The sequence below is a fragment of the Lontra canadensis genome, unplaced genomic scaffold, assembly GCF_010015895.1.
Source record: "Lontra canadensis isolate GAN:19392208 unplaced genomic scaffold, GSC_riverotter_1.0 scaffold1, whole genome shotgun sequence".
Lineage (NCBI taxonomy): Eukaryota > Metazoa > Chordata > Mammalia > Carnivora > Mustelidae > Lontra > Lontra canadensis.
The window spans coordinates 86,473,088-86,488,112 of NW_022630995.1; the positions used below are offsets into that span (position 1 = coordinate 86,473,088).

Genomic DNA, 15,025 nt, shown 5'->3' on the forward strand with positions numbered 1-15,025 from the left:
TTAAATTAAAAAATGAAAAAAAAAAACAAAACAAATAAGAATTGAACAAAATGCCTAGATCACTCTTTTCCTTCCAAAAATCACTTTAGAAAAATAATAGCAAATCCACAAACATTTTAAATGCACCTATTGATTTTGTATTTTAGAATAGAAAGATTTAGCTGAATTCACAAAGGACTTTTTATTTGTTCTGCTGGTTCTATTTGTTTCACCTCCATTATACTACGATTCCAGCCAGCAAACTATGTGATTAAACAATAAATCAGAACTCCACACCTGGCTTACCTGGCCATATTCTCTTCAGGGCCTTTGTCCAGGATCTTTTCTGTCAATAATCTCAGCTTTCTGTGATCCCCAGGAATATCCTATACAGCAATACCCTTTCCAGCCCCCTACCCATCCTAACATACACACAAAGATGCAAAGTACTGGCACACTTACAATCTCACACTCACACAGTAAGTCCCTACAGAGGTACGCCACACGCAATGTACCTGTTGATCTGGAAAGGTATCCTCATAAATAAATACCTCCACTGACAGATGAGTACATTCCTGAAAGACAAAACACCTTTTCCAAAGACATGTATCTCCTCTTCCAAGGAATGTGCATGTACACACACACATACACGTACACATAGCTTCTTTAAAAAAAAAAAAAAAAAGTTGGGGATTCCTGTACTGGATTCTCCAGAAACTGGAGAAAGGTAGTAAATAAATAGTAGAAAGACTATAGGTCTTTACTAATGTGACCTAAGGCAAGTACCTCAACCACTGTAAGCCTCATTTTCCCATTAAATTCCCATAAAATGAGAATATGGGATGCCTGGGTGGCTCCTTCTGTTAAGCCCTAGTCCTGGTTCTCTTCTCATTGAGGAGCCTGCTTCTCCTTCTGCCTGCTGCTTCACCTGCTTGTGTGCTCACTCTCTCTCTGACAAATAAGAAAATAAAATCTTAAAAAAAAAAGTTTAAATAAATAAATAAAATTAGAATATCTCTACCTACCTGTATGATTGTATACAAAATAAATAATAGTTTCCTTGTTTTTGCAGGTCAAATTCTTACTAGTCATTAAAATTATGCATTCACTTTCAATTTATGAAAATAAACAATTATTTTTTTAAATAATCTTTCATTTCATAATATGACACAATGTTCATAATAATAAAAGCAGCTCATCTCTACTGAACATATTCTGTGTTCCAGGAACTATTCTAGGTACTCTATTCACCTGATCTCACATAATCATCACAGCAACCCTGGCAGTTGAAGACTAAGACTACACAATTAGAAAGTAGCAGATAAGAATCCAAGGTTCTAAATACTGGGTCTTAACCACAAAATAAAATTACTTATCAATTATATTAAATGATGGTTTCAAAAAAAAGGTTATGAATCCTTGAAAACAGAAATGTTATCAAGAATCCAGTTATTTTGGGGAGCCTGGGTGGCTCAGTCATTAAGCATCTCCCTTTGGCTCAGGTCATGATACCAGGATCCTGGCATCAAGCCCTGCATCAGGCTCCCCTGCTCAGCGGGAAGCCTGCCTTTCCCTCTCTCACTCCCCCTGCTTGTATTCCTTCTCTCACTGTCTCTGTCAAATAAATAAATAAAATCTTAAAAAAAAAAAAAAATCCAGTTATTTCTTTGTAATTTCATGAAAAATTGATCAATATTAAAAGCTTAAATGCAGTATTTAAAACTGTTAAATTCTAGTAAAACTAGATCTCTCAATGACATTTAATTCTCCTGGGAATTTTAAAAGCAGTTTTTAAGTTTCATTCATTCTGATGACACTGAAAATCAAAGCAAAAAATTTAACTTATACATAATTTAAGAAAGGTATAATCAGTTGACTCTTTTTTTTTTTAAAGTGGTCTCCAGGCCCAGCAGGGAGCCCAGCATAGGACTTGAACTCACGACCCTGAGATGGAGACCTGAGCTGAAATCAAGAGGTTGGACACTTAACCCACTGAGCCACCCAGATACCCCAGTTGACTCTTTTAAATCTCATCTCTACATTGACACTGCTCTGTCCTTAAGGCAGAAATCTTTTTCTCATATCCCTGTCATTTAAAATCTACGTAATGGATTCCCCAAAAATATTAATAAATACACAATTAGATAGATATAAATATAAAAGGCTCTTCACTTAATAAGTAGTTAATTTATGGAGGAAAAGAAGGTAAATGAATGTGTAGAGCTGCTTAAGTCTCCTGAGCAAACAGCTAATTGAGACTTGTTTTCCAAAGGGAAATTAGGAAAAAGGCACTTATTTAATTATGTAATTGGGACACATGCTATTTGTAGTAAAAAAAGCTAAAGTGCAAAGTGCTGCCACGGCCTTAAAATACTTGGAATCAATACTTAGTACAAAGACAAAATAGTCTACTGACCTTTTAAATTATTAAGGGATTTTTATTTCCTGTATTTAACAAACAAGATTTAGATGCTACACATTTAAAGTACTAGATTACATTAGGCTAAAACTTCTAAATGACAAAATAACAGGAAGGGATATACTATACTACCATCTTTTCACTTCTTAGCAATGTAAGAACTTCTCTAGATAAGAAAGATGCATGCCTAGTTACTTAGATTGGTATTCATTTAAACACTGAATCATCACATATTAAAAGGTAACTGGTCCTGCTACTTATTTTCCAAAAGAATGGCTTAAAATCAACTATCCTAACCAAAATAAGGGTTTTTGATAGATATTCTCATTAATTGATCTTTGGCCAACAATCATCTACAGCAGATCACTAATTTCATGACCTAGGGAATATTTTACAACAATTTTTTACAACAATTATGTTAAACAAATTAGATGTTTTCCTTTTTTTTTTTTTTTTTAAGGATTAAACTGAACAACTGACAACTCTAAATCTACTCCTGGATTAAATTATCCCAGCCAAGCTCAATGGCACAGAATTTGAGCGCTTGAACACTCCTCTTTTCTCCTAATAAAATAGTTCTAAAGCTTTCTCATGAAAATCTTAGCCTTACCCAGATCTTAGCCTATCTCTTTGGATGGCTAGTGGCCATTATCTATTCAGGCACATGCTCCAATTAGGCTTCCAAATTTTCTCACAAGAAATGTCAACCATCTCCACTTCTTGCTTAGTTTACTATGAAAGTACACAATCAGGATCTGACCTTAATCAATAAGAAATAATATCTAGACCGTAAGGTCTCATTAGTAAATGTAAATCACTATTTTAATATATTTTCCATAATATTGTCCAACTTTTTACCAAAAGCTTAGTTTGCAGCCTATTCATTCTTCCATGTCCTGCATTCTAAATTCTATCTCTGAATCATGCTAGACTAATAATGTATTTAGGCCAAACCACTTATTCCTGCATTGCTATTTGGCATTGTGTCTTTACTTTGGAAAGTTGTAACTGTGAGCATCTTAAGAATGTCATCCTCTGTAACAGAGAATTTCTTTTAAAAGCACATGGAAGACAAATTTCTTTGACCCTTGCCAAAGCTGTGCTCTTCTTGATGAATACATAGATTTAAATGTTAAAATACATAGAAAACTATGTGCAAATAATTAGAATTGCAAATGTGATAACTAATAAAGTCTACCAACTTTTAACATCATTGTAAAATGAGGTGTATAATCTTTTCTATTGCAAGCACTGGCACACAAAAAGCAAGACAAAATAATTTAGATATTCTTAATATTAAGACATAAAATATCCAAAAATTATATTTCTATTTCACATCATGGGCAATTACAAAGAAAGCTAAGACATGGAAATATGTTAACATTACACTCCACCTCTGCCTGATGAAATCCTACCATCATCAGTGATCAGTAAAGTGAATATAAGGTATCTGTTAAATAAGCTAAAGATTTTTATTAAAAGCTACCTTTTTCATGACAGATTTGGGTTAGTTACTCTTTTTGTTTTTAAGATTTATTCATGAGAGACAGAGAGAGGCAGAGGGAGAAGCAGACTCCTCTCTGGGCAGGGAGCCCAATGTGGGGCTCAGACTCGACTGAGCCATCCAGGCACCCTTGGATCAGTTAATCTTGACCTCATCTATGTATTTTGCTGAAAAGCAATCCACTTTAAGGAGAGAAAATATTTCATGATAAATGAAGTAATTATTTTCTTCCAAAAAAAATCTACAAACAATTTAAAATGGTATTCCACATGTCTAAGAAAATTCCAAAGTGAGCAATCCCATTAGGCTTAGGCTTAAAACTTGCAGTTGCCTCTGGATTCTATAAATTATCATATTCATTCCTCCCATAAGCTGCCATCAGTGTTTATATATAAGAATTTCCAAGAACCTACTTGGCCATATTTGACAAGCCTGTTTTATAATACAAGGAGCGCTGGAAGTTAGCAGACCTAGGTTTTCACTCTGGCTTTAACATTTATTAATAATAGGAATTTCTGTTTTTCCATCTGCAAATCGAGGATTTTTGAGAACATTAGTTGCTTCCAAACTGATAAGAAATTTTGAGAAATTCAGTTGTTTCCTAATTGTGTAAGTCCTTGGAATCCTGGGGTAAAGAGTATGGAGTGGGGGACGTTAGGTCAAATGGGCCTCCTCAACTCATATCCCTATAGTTTCACTGGTTCACAGGAACATCTTAAAATACTGAACAAAATTTAGAATAGAATTTCTAATATACAAATATACAAAAAGGCATTTTTAAAAATATAAACAAGGAGAACTTTTGTTTCAGCTCTGCTGCAACTCATTAACAAGAAAGCTTATGATTAACTAAACGTGGGGGAAAAAGACTAAACTGAGATTAAGTCAAAAGAGCACATCATTGCAAGATTAACAGAAGCATGACATGCAACAAAAATATACGGTCCTAAAGTAAATCTCTAAGGGACAAACTAGATAGACTTTACAAACTAAATCAGAGGTAGAAATACTGGACCTGCTCAAAGTTAAGTGAATGTGTCAAAAGCTGGGCCTGAACTCAAAAGAACTTGGCTCTTAGGAATGAGTGCTAACCATTTCTGAAGTACAAGTAGAATATCTTTACTTAAATTCCACCTTTAAGGTTTATAGGCAAATAAAATATCAAAAATAATCAGGAATATTGTTTCCACACAATTTAACATGGATAATACTGTAGGAAAGTGACTCAAATTTTTGAATATATTCATATTTGATAAAAGTCAAAACTTTAAAGATTTCCAGTGCACTAACATATTGACTATCTAAAGAACATTTATTTTCCTGTGAAAATCCTTATAGTAATTGCTTTAAAAAAGAGGTAAAAAGAAGTGTGAACAACAAATTTTCTAAAACCACAGACTAGAGACTTACTAAGACACATTCTGAATCACTTAAGACAGACCAAAAAAAGTCTATTCCAAACTAAGAACAGAATACTTTTATCATATGAAATCAATTAACTTCTACTCAAATTATCTAATAAACAACTCTAATCAACTCTAATCCAATTTTTAGAAAACTTTTTCCAGACATGAAATCTGCCCATTCTTTCTAGTCATTCTGATTTCATTAATTCTACAGATGCCAAACTGTCATCAAGTTATGCCAGTCTTTTCAAGGAAAAGTACATGATGTATTATGTTAAAGGGGGAAAAGCTATGTGGGAGCAAAGAAATGACAGTTAAAAAAAACTAAATGATAATGAACAATGAATTCAGAAGTAATTTAGGCTAGCTCAGTCTTGTGGTAAGTTTAAAAACTTTTCTGGAGGGGCGCCTGGGTGGCTCAGTGGGTTAAGCCTCTGCCTTCGGCTCAGGTCGTGATTCCAGAGTCCTGGGATTGAGTCCTGCATCGGACTCTCTGCTCAGCAGGGGGCCTGCTTCCCTCTCTCTCTCTCTCTCTGTCTGCCTCTCTGCCTACTTGTGATCTCTCTCTGTCAAATAAATAAATAAAATCTTTAAAAAAAAAAAAAACTTTTCTGGAACTTTAAATCTATTTCCCCATAGAAGCAAGTTATAAATGACAGCAAGATTCCTAAGTGAACCCAACAACAACAACAAAAAAATTAATTGGAAAGTTCCAAGGCTTTACAGACACTAACCACCATTTCAGAATTCTAATGTGGGGTGCTAGAAATACAGACAGTCCTAATAGCTAAGAAAAGGTGGAAGAGTCTCATCATCTTCTGACACTACTGTCCAAGGACCCAGCTAAAACCTTCTAGAGCGGTAGTTACCAAAGTATGGTCTCAGGATCTTTGCAAGGATCCCAACAACCGTTTTAGGGACCAAAGGTCAAAACTATTTTAATAGTATTATTATATGAAAATGTTCAACTTTTTCTCAGTCATTCTCCCATGAGTGGACCGTGGAGGTTTATTTTTTTTTATTTTATTTTTTATTTTTTTTAAGATTTTATTTATTTATTTGACAGAGAGATCACAAGTAGACAGAGACGCAGGCGGAGAGAGAGGAGGGAGCAGGCTCCCTGCTGAGCAGAGAGCCTGACTCGGGACTCGATCCCAGGGCCCTGAGATCATGACCCCAGCCGAAGGCAGCGGCTTAACCCACTGAGCCACCCAGGCGCCCGTTTTTTTTTTTTTTTTTAAGGCTATACGATATATGGCACTTCAACAGATGAACATTAAAGCAGAAGTGAGAATCCAATTATCTTCTATTAAGCCAGATGGTAAAAAGATTTGCAAAATATAAAACAATGCCACTCTTCTCACTATTTGGTTTTCTTTTTGCTTTAGAAAAGTTATTTTTCATAAAGTATGGTATTTATTTTAATACATATGGGTTTATTATAGATATTTTTAATGAAATAAAAAATATTTCTGTAGTTATCAGGCTTAATTTTTTTAAAAGACTTTATTCATTTATTTTAGAGAGAGAGTTTGTATGTGTAAATGTGAGCAGGGGGAGGGGCAAAGAGCAAAGGAGAGAGAGAATCCCAAGCAAGCTCCACACCTAGCACAAAATCCAACACAGGCCCAGTCTCACAACCCTGAGACCATGACCTCAGCTGAAATCAAGAGTCAGACTGAGCTGCCCAGGTGTACCCAGGCTTAATTTTGAATGCAGTACATATCAGTATAAATTACATAAATAAAAGCTCTTTGGGGTCATCAGTAATTTAGAAGAATGTATAGTTCCTGAGACCGAAAAGTTTGAGAACCACTATTCCAGGCAGTAAAGTCAAGATCTACATTCCTCAAAGTCACTGGTATGATTAATGTCGAGTAGGGGGGTTAGGGGCACAGGAGCACACATATAGAGCTGTGAAATGAAGACTTTGGGAGAAAATCCTAAGGTGATAAAATTCTGATGATAAAAGCAGAATTGTTAGAATCTAGAACCTTAATTTCCTCTTTTCTATTCATCCTTAATATGGCAGATGAGTGAGAATTAGTAGCAGTGTCAGGCTGGACTATGAATAAAGGCATAGAAGCTGAAAAGTAAGAAAAGCATCTTAATTGATGGTTAAACACTACCAGAAATCCATTTTCACCACAGAATGGGTTAAGGTCCATAGATGTAATAGGAGGTAAGATGATGGGGGTAAGCGTCATACTGAGGATAACCCTGAATAAATAATATGCTTAAGTAAATAAATTTAAGCAGGCAAGAGGAAAGCTGCTGAAGAATTTCAGCCAACTGGTGAGAATATCAGAGTTTATAAATGTTAAAGTTTTTAAAAATATTTTTATCTATTATAAAATGTGAAATATTTTAATTTCCATAAAGGAAAACAGTGATCATATAATTAAAGACTTCAATACATAAAAACATGAAGACTCACCATGTTGTTTCTGCTTTGGATTATACATTTTCCACCACCGAAAAATTATAAATCCATCTTGAATTCTATGCAAGATAAATTACAAAATGAAAACTTCAGTAACAATTTACTCATTTAATTAATTATTATAAAAAGCAGGTAACTGATAATGAATATGCAAATACCGAAAATTTTCAACAGATCACTGGTATACATAAATGTTTCATAATCTCCAGTTAAAAAAGGAAAAGAGAATTTACACAGCTCTAAATTAGATTATTTAGGTAAAATTTAATACCAGATCACACGTAATAGGAAAATAAAGTGCTAACAGAAAATTTTTTTTCTTTTATAAATGATACTTTTTAAATGGTGTAAAAACTATATAAACAAAAAGCCAAATCTTAAAAGGGGGACATTAGGATGCTAACAAAAACTTTTAATGATCTCTGTAATCATATACAACCTTATGCCTCAAAAAGATGAACTTATAGCCTCTCAACCTTTTCACTTTTCTTTTCAAAATAATTTTAGACTCACAAAGAAAATGCCTCCACTGTTTCAACTGAGGTATGAGTATTGCCAAACTCTAGCACCTCTCAACTCATTTAAAACTTTCAAGTTCTAAGTAACAAATGTTAAGATAATCACAAAAATAGAGTAAGCTTTTCTTTCAAGGCCTACAGAAGAAAGAACATATCAAACATACTGTCATTTCCTATATTCAGATTTGTGTTTCCTCCTTACACGAAAATTAGAGGAGCTAAGAGATCTAAACAATTCTTAAAACTTATTACCTAAAGGGAGCTAATGGATGAGTTATCAGCATCCCTGGTCTTTGTTTTTTGTAACAAATGACCACTATGAATTCTACAAGAAAAATGGTCAGATAATTTAATGGCTCAAGTGTTCACCTAGGAATGAAATGAAATCATTCATTTCTTTAAATTGCTAATTGGTAAATTTTGTGCCAGTCTAAACCTTAGTTAATCTACTGATAAAAATATTTTTAAACATCAATTCACCAGATATGATTTACAAAAAAAAAAATTTTTGATTTATGTTTTTAATTGAAAAAGCAAATCATATTAAATAAAATATCATGAGAAAAACATGTTACGATATTTCAAGTTTAAGAAGAGTTTTTGTTTTTTGTTTTTTGTTTTTTTTACCTAATAGACATGTCTTCTGTAATGTAATAAATTTCACGAACCATGACTTTTCCAGAAAGAACAGAGAAAGAGAAGGACCCTGTTGTGGGGGTAAAAAAAAGTGATTAATGGAATTGTTTTGATCCAGGGTGAGCACTAAAGCTTAAAATAATCTTAGCATTCAATTTATTCAATAATTAAATGTTCTCTCCTAACTCCCTCCTGATACCCTTACAGCCTTTTCTATTGCTCTTTCGTCAAGTATAACAAAAAGTTCAAGTACCATCACTGTGAACTGAGTTACTAAATAACCATATGAAGACAGTGAATAGCTGCTTCAATGAATAATTCCCTTAATTATGCACAACTTTAAATAAACCCCAAAGCAGTGACTAATTCACCACTTTTTTCCATTAATTTCTTTGACTCCAGGAAACAGGCATTGCCTCAAATTAGTGGAAGATGACTTCTGTTTGAGAGAAATTTTATTTATGTCCTCTAAGAAGTATTTTAAGGAAGGTTAGAATGGTTCTAGACAGTGACCTCTCACCCCTTTTCCCAACTGGTTGAAGGCGTTTTGAAGCATATTTGTTCCAAATAGACCCTCATATCTGCAAATTTCCTAATTATGAGTAGTTGGAAGCTTAAATGAACAACTCAGGGCACAAAATGAAATGCACAAAATGATTCCAACTTATAGATTTTTTAAATATAGGTTACTAAAAACAAAACAAAACAAAAACCAGCAAAAAACCTCATTGAACACTAGAAACTTTCTTTGGTTAGTAGAATCCTGAGAAATTTCTATTTCCATATTTTACATGTGCCTATATTTTTCAAATTGTTTTAACAAGCATCTTTTATATGAAAAAAAATCCAAAAGTTACTATAGAAATACTTTAATAAATAAGAATGAGGTAAAGAACCTAACCAAGTGATAAAGTCATAGAATACTGTGTGAGAGAAATTCCAGGTAGGTTAATGTTCACGAAACAAAGGTAAATTTATAAAGCTGCTATCATTTATAAAATATAAATTTATAATATATATCTCAAGATTATGCAGAAGAAAAATATTCACTGTTACTCAAACTTACCAATATGGATATAGCCATGTTTGTATAATCTATTAAGAACCAATGTTAAAATAAGACCAACATTTCGAGAATTGTAATATGTGAGATAAATAATCCATCCACAGGATAAAATGGTAGCTGTTGGGAGAGAAAAAAATGCAAAAGAATCTCACTATAAGTTTCCTTTACAATCACTTTAATATCTCAGTAAAAATTTGTTAGTAAAAGTTCATTTATTACAATCAGAAATGACAGGGTTTACTTATACATGATAATATGTCCTTTTACAATTCAATACTTGGATTTTTAATACCAAATGTTGATTCTGCGTTATCCAAGTTTCCTCATTTTTCTCTACTCATTAGCCAGAAAAGCATATATTCCAGTAAGATCAATTAAAGAAAAACTGCCTGGGACGACTTGGTGGCTCAGTCGGTTAAGCGTCTGCCTTTTGATTTAGGCTCATGTCGTGATCTCAGGGCTTCTGAGATGGAGCCCCACTTCAGGATCCATGCTAGGCACTGCAGCCTGCTTAAGATTCTCTCTCCCCCTGCAGCTCTGCCCCTCCTCCCAAGCCCCCCCACACTGATTTTCACATGCAAGCATTCTCTCTCTTAAAAAAAAAGAAAGAAATACTTCCTGTTTTGTTTCCCTTTTCATTGTTTTGTATTCTTTATTATTAAACACAGATAGGGGCACCTGGGTGGCTCAGTCATTAAACATCTGCCTTTGGCTCAGATCATGATCCCAGAATCCTGGGATTGAGCCCCTCATCCAGCCCCATATCCAGCCCCGCATTCAGCCCCGAAGCAGGCTCCCTGGTTGGGGGAAGCCTGTTTCTCCCTCTCCCACTACCCCCTGCTTGTGTTCCCTCTCTCACTGTGTCTCTGTCAAATAAATAAATAAAATATTATGAATAAATAAATAAATAAATAAATAAGCATATATGAATATGTTCTGGAAAGAGAAAGCCTATATTTCTGAATATTCTAAAAAAATCCACCTTTATCAGACTAAAAGCTCATTCCCATGCTATCTCCTAAAAGTTATAGTCATTTAAAAAGAAAGAAAATTGGGGCGCCTGGGTAGCTCAGTGAGTTAAAGCCTCTGCCTTCAGCTCGGGTCATGATCTCAGGGTCCTGGGATCGAGCCCCGTGTTAGGGCTCTCTGCTTGGCAGGGGGCCTGCTTCCCTCCTCTCTCTCTGCCTGCCTCTCTGCCTACTTGTGGTCTCTGTCTTTTAAATAAATAAATAAAATCTTTTTAAAAAATAAAATAAAATAAAAAGAAAGAAAATCAATGATTTCTTAAATCAGAAAAAAGGTAGTGTTTTTTTTTTTATCAGTAATTTCTGCTTTTTTAAAAAAATGGAAAGAAGTGAGAATTTTACCCTACTTAAAGGCGTATCTATATTAAACAGGCCATTTTATGCTATTTTATTATAATTCATAAGACAATAACCTACTTTTAAAGAATGCCAGTGAATATGTTATAGTAAATGATATTTCAAATTTTACTCATTTTTCGTGAGAAGTGTATCAGCACCTATAGAATTTGGACTATTCCCAAAAGAACTTAGTTCATGAATATACAAAAATAAAACATAATAAAGCATTTTTTGATAATAACTTTCCCTTTACTTAACTATTTTAAAAGTATAACTATTTTCTAAATTAAGACAAAGTAATGCAAAGCAATTTAACATGTACAATCACTTAGCAATATCACATTAAGTTCTGAACTTTTTCAAAAAGTTATTTAATGTGGATAAAACAAAGCAGTCACTGAGTCAAAATACATTTTCTCAGGGTAGCTTAGACTAACAGTAATAACTCTGATGTAGCAACTGCTATGATTTGCCCACAAAAATTATTTTTAGAACAATTCTATTGAAAAGTTATTTGATGATATATCATTATTTTTTTCTTTGTAAAAAGTGTTATGGGTTTTTTTTTACTGAAGGATAGTTGACATACAATGTTACATTAGTTTCACGTATACAACATGGTGATTTTAATATGTCATTACGTTTTAAATTTACAAGCATTTTGTGCTAATTTTTATTATAAATCCCGGTGTCAAAAGCAGGTTATGGTGGGCCAACCAGAAAGGCAAGAGGTATTTGCCTAGAAAGTATGTTTCTGGTATTACACAACCTGAGAATTGTGGCTTTTACACTGCATCATGTTTTCCAACCCCCTTCAATGTCATAAGGCCACTTACTGGAACAGCAAGAGTAAACACTCACTCAGTGTTTTTCTGGTCATTGCTGTTGTTTCGTCCTTATGGAAAGGAGTTGTATACAACAGAAAAAAGTCATAAATTCTAGGTGATAAGAGAAGAGACTGATAGGAAAAGAGGAAGAATTCCACCCTTAATTAAACCAAAAGAGAATTTTCAACATTGCTTTTATCCAATTCTATTTCATATTAATGTTTTGCATTTCATCTTACTTTTTTTGGCTTTAATTAGTGGTAATTTATAATAGCTCACTTCTGCAAATAGAGAAAATAGAACTCAAAATTTAAATGGTAATCCAATCCTATGTACAAATCATCAACAATAATAATTCCTTCTATACACACTTCATCTCTACCCATTTCCTTACCACATATCCTGTGGTGTCATGAAAGAAGCATAAGCATGCACTCAAAAAAAACAGCTATGTTACCTGTATAAGTTATTTAATTCAATTCCACAAGTTAAGTCTGCTGCCTTTATAAGTTTTCTCTGAGCACTGAGACAGCATATGCAAAATGCCAATGATATGTGGCACACAGATGTTCAATAAATACCATTACCCTCTCTTTCCCCTCTTACCCCATCTTACCCTATTTTCCCCTCTACCTTTCTAATTGTTATGCTGAAATTCAAATCAAATACTGTTCTTCCACAAAAACTTCCTAGACAATAACAGCCTATAGTGTTCTATCCCTTCTTATTTTTTATTTTTAAGATTTTTTTTTTTTTTTACTTATTTATTTGACAGACAAGGACACAGCAAAGAGCGAATATAAGCAGGGGGAATGGGACAGGGAGAAGCAAGCTTCCTACTGAGTGGGGAGCCGGATGTAGGGCTTGATCTCAGGACTCTAGGATCATGACCTGAGCCAAAGGCAGATGCTTAATGACTGAGCCACCCAGGTGCGCCTCTCCCTTTCTTGATTAGTATTTTGTATTTCCCCCATTATTTGTTCACATTCATTTATTCACTCATATCTTCCCCTTCTTTTTTGCCACTGATTTATACACTGTTTTGTATTATTTCTATGAGCCTAGAAAACTGCTGGAATATTAGACAAAAAGAAATTTTTACTGGCAGAGCCCAAAGTCAAGTTTATAAGGAGCGAGTAAAGAGATGACATTAATTAGGCATATACACTCTATTTTGCTATAAGATATATTTATCATATAAATGGGGATTTATCACTTTTAAAATAAAACAAATGTGCGTGTGTGTGTGTGTTGAGATGGGGGACAGTGAAGGAGTGCGCTTGAGACAGGAAAGATAAGCTAAGTGCAATGTCTTTCTTCTCCTCCCACCTCCCCTAAGTCAGACGAGGCAGCCTAAGAAAAACAGCTCTCCAGAGCATTTGTCAGAGCAAATATTCACAGAAACATAGATTAAAACCTTATTTTAAATTTTTAAATATTTAAAAATAAACCAATGGTATTGTAAGCATTTCAACTTCAGCTAACTATAGCTTAAAATTTGGCAGTTGTTAATCCATACATGATAAACAATAAAGTATAAGAAAATATATTCTACTTACCAACAAGGAGCCAAACAACATTGGAGTTGTGTTCTGTAAGAAAATCTTCTAATTGAGTAATACTAGGGACAATACTCTCATTCTTCCTTTGATCCATTACTGAAGTTTTTCCAGAGCAGCATCTAAAGACCTAAGAGTTCAAAAGTTAGCTTTAGAGTCAGAGATTTATTAAACTGAAATGGAAATTATGTAAAGGGGAAAAAAGATGAATTTAATAAAAGTGAAAATTCATTAAACCCCATTCCAGTTCCTTCAGTAAGAATGAAAAATATACAACAAACAGCAACAAAGCACATCCACATTTCTATATAAAATGTAAGACAATGTTGTCACATTTTTAGTGTTCTGATTTCACCACTCTAAGAATAAGCAGAGACTTGGGTTCAGTTACCATACTCCAAATATGAGGTACATAATTACTAAATCTAATCAAATATATTTATCTCAACAATAAGAAGTATTAATGATCTACATTAGACAAATTCATCTACACTTGTCTCAAAAGCTGACACTAAATGTATTTATATATTAACTTATATTAATGCCTCTTAACTTCCATCAGCTCTGTATTTCCCATTGTTTCATGGGGAAACAATCTTCCTACTTTGGATTCACTCTGAGTAGAGTTTGGTCAGGAAGCAGATCTATTCTTATCAGATGCTCAGGATGAATTACAAAAATTACATGTCAAACTGTGACCAGACATGTGAAGAATATGTGTGTGTGTGTGTGTGTGTGTGTGTGTGTGTATGTATGCATTTCAGCAGGACAAGTATGAATATTTAGATGTATTGAGAGTTAGATGAACTGAAAATGAGTAAAAAGGAATAAAAGTTCTTATTTTATGATCAAAGAAACAAGAAAAGTATCCCTCTGTTAAAAATTATCCCTCATGTTAATACAAAATTAACTATAACAAAATTATCGTGACAAATCAGGAAAAAGGTAAAAACAATACAAAACAAAATAACAACAACAACAACAACGACAAAAACTAGCCTTAATCACAAAGAGAGGACATCGTTAATGATCATTTAAGGCCAAATAGCATAGGTGATTTTATAGAAAACAAGAAAAACAGATTTTAAAACAGGAAGAATAAGTAAGGACAACTTTCTAGTTGAAATTCAGTACAGCTGACTTGTCAACTTCCTAAAAATGTTCCCTATTTACTCACCAGAGTCCTATCTTCAGAGATCACAAAACAAGTTTAAAAACTGGGTTAGACAACATTGCCAGATTACAATGTTTCATATTTCTAAATTGTTGAAATGTTAGCAATTCAGAGGCAAGTTAAACATCTC

At 33.6% G+C, this 15,025-nt stretch overlaps 1 protein-coding gene across 9 annotated transcripts in view; it reads right to left on the bottom strand.

The window, feature by feature from the left end:
- KIAA1109 (KIAA1109 ortholog) overlaps positions 1 to 15,025 on the bottom strand; it is a 196,427-nt gene that overhangs the window by 167,163 nt on the left and 14,239 nt on the right. For all 9 annotated transcript variants that reach the window (XM_032858342.1, XM_032858352.1, XM_032858359.1 and 6 more), the window contains exons 4-7: positions 13,722 to 13,851; positions 9,972 to 10,088; positions 8,897 to 8,975; positions 7,746 to 7,810 (exon numbers count right to left, since the gene is read on the bottom strand). In XM_032858342.1, the coding sequence (XP_032714233.1) occupies positions 7,746 to 7,810; positions 8,897 to 8,975; positions 9,972 to 10,088; positions 13,722 to 13,818 (358 nt within the window). In that variant the 5' untranslated portion in view covers positions 13,819 to 13,851. The remainder of the gene's footprint in view (positions 1 to 7,745; positions 7,811 to 8,896; positions 8,976 to 9,971; positions 10,089 to 13,721; positions 13,852 to 15,025) is intronic.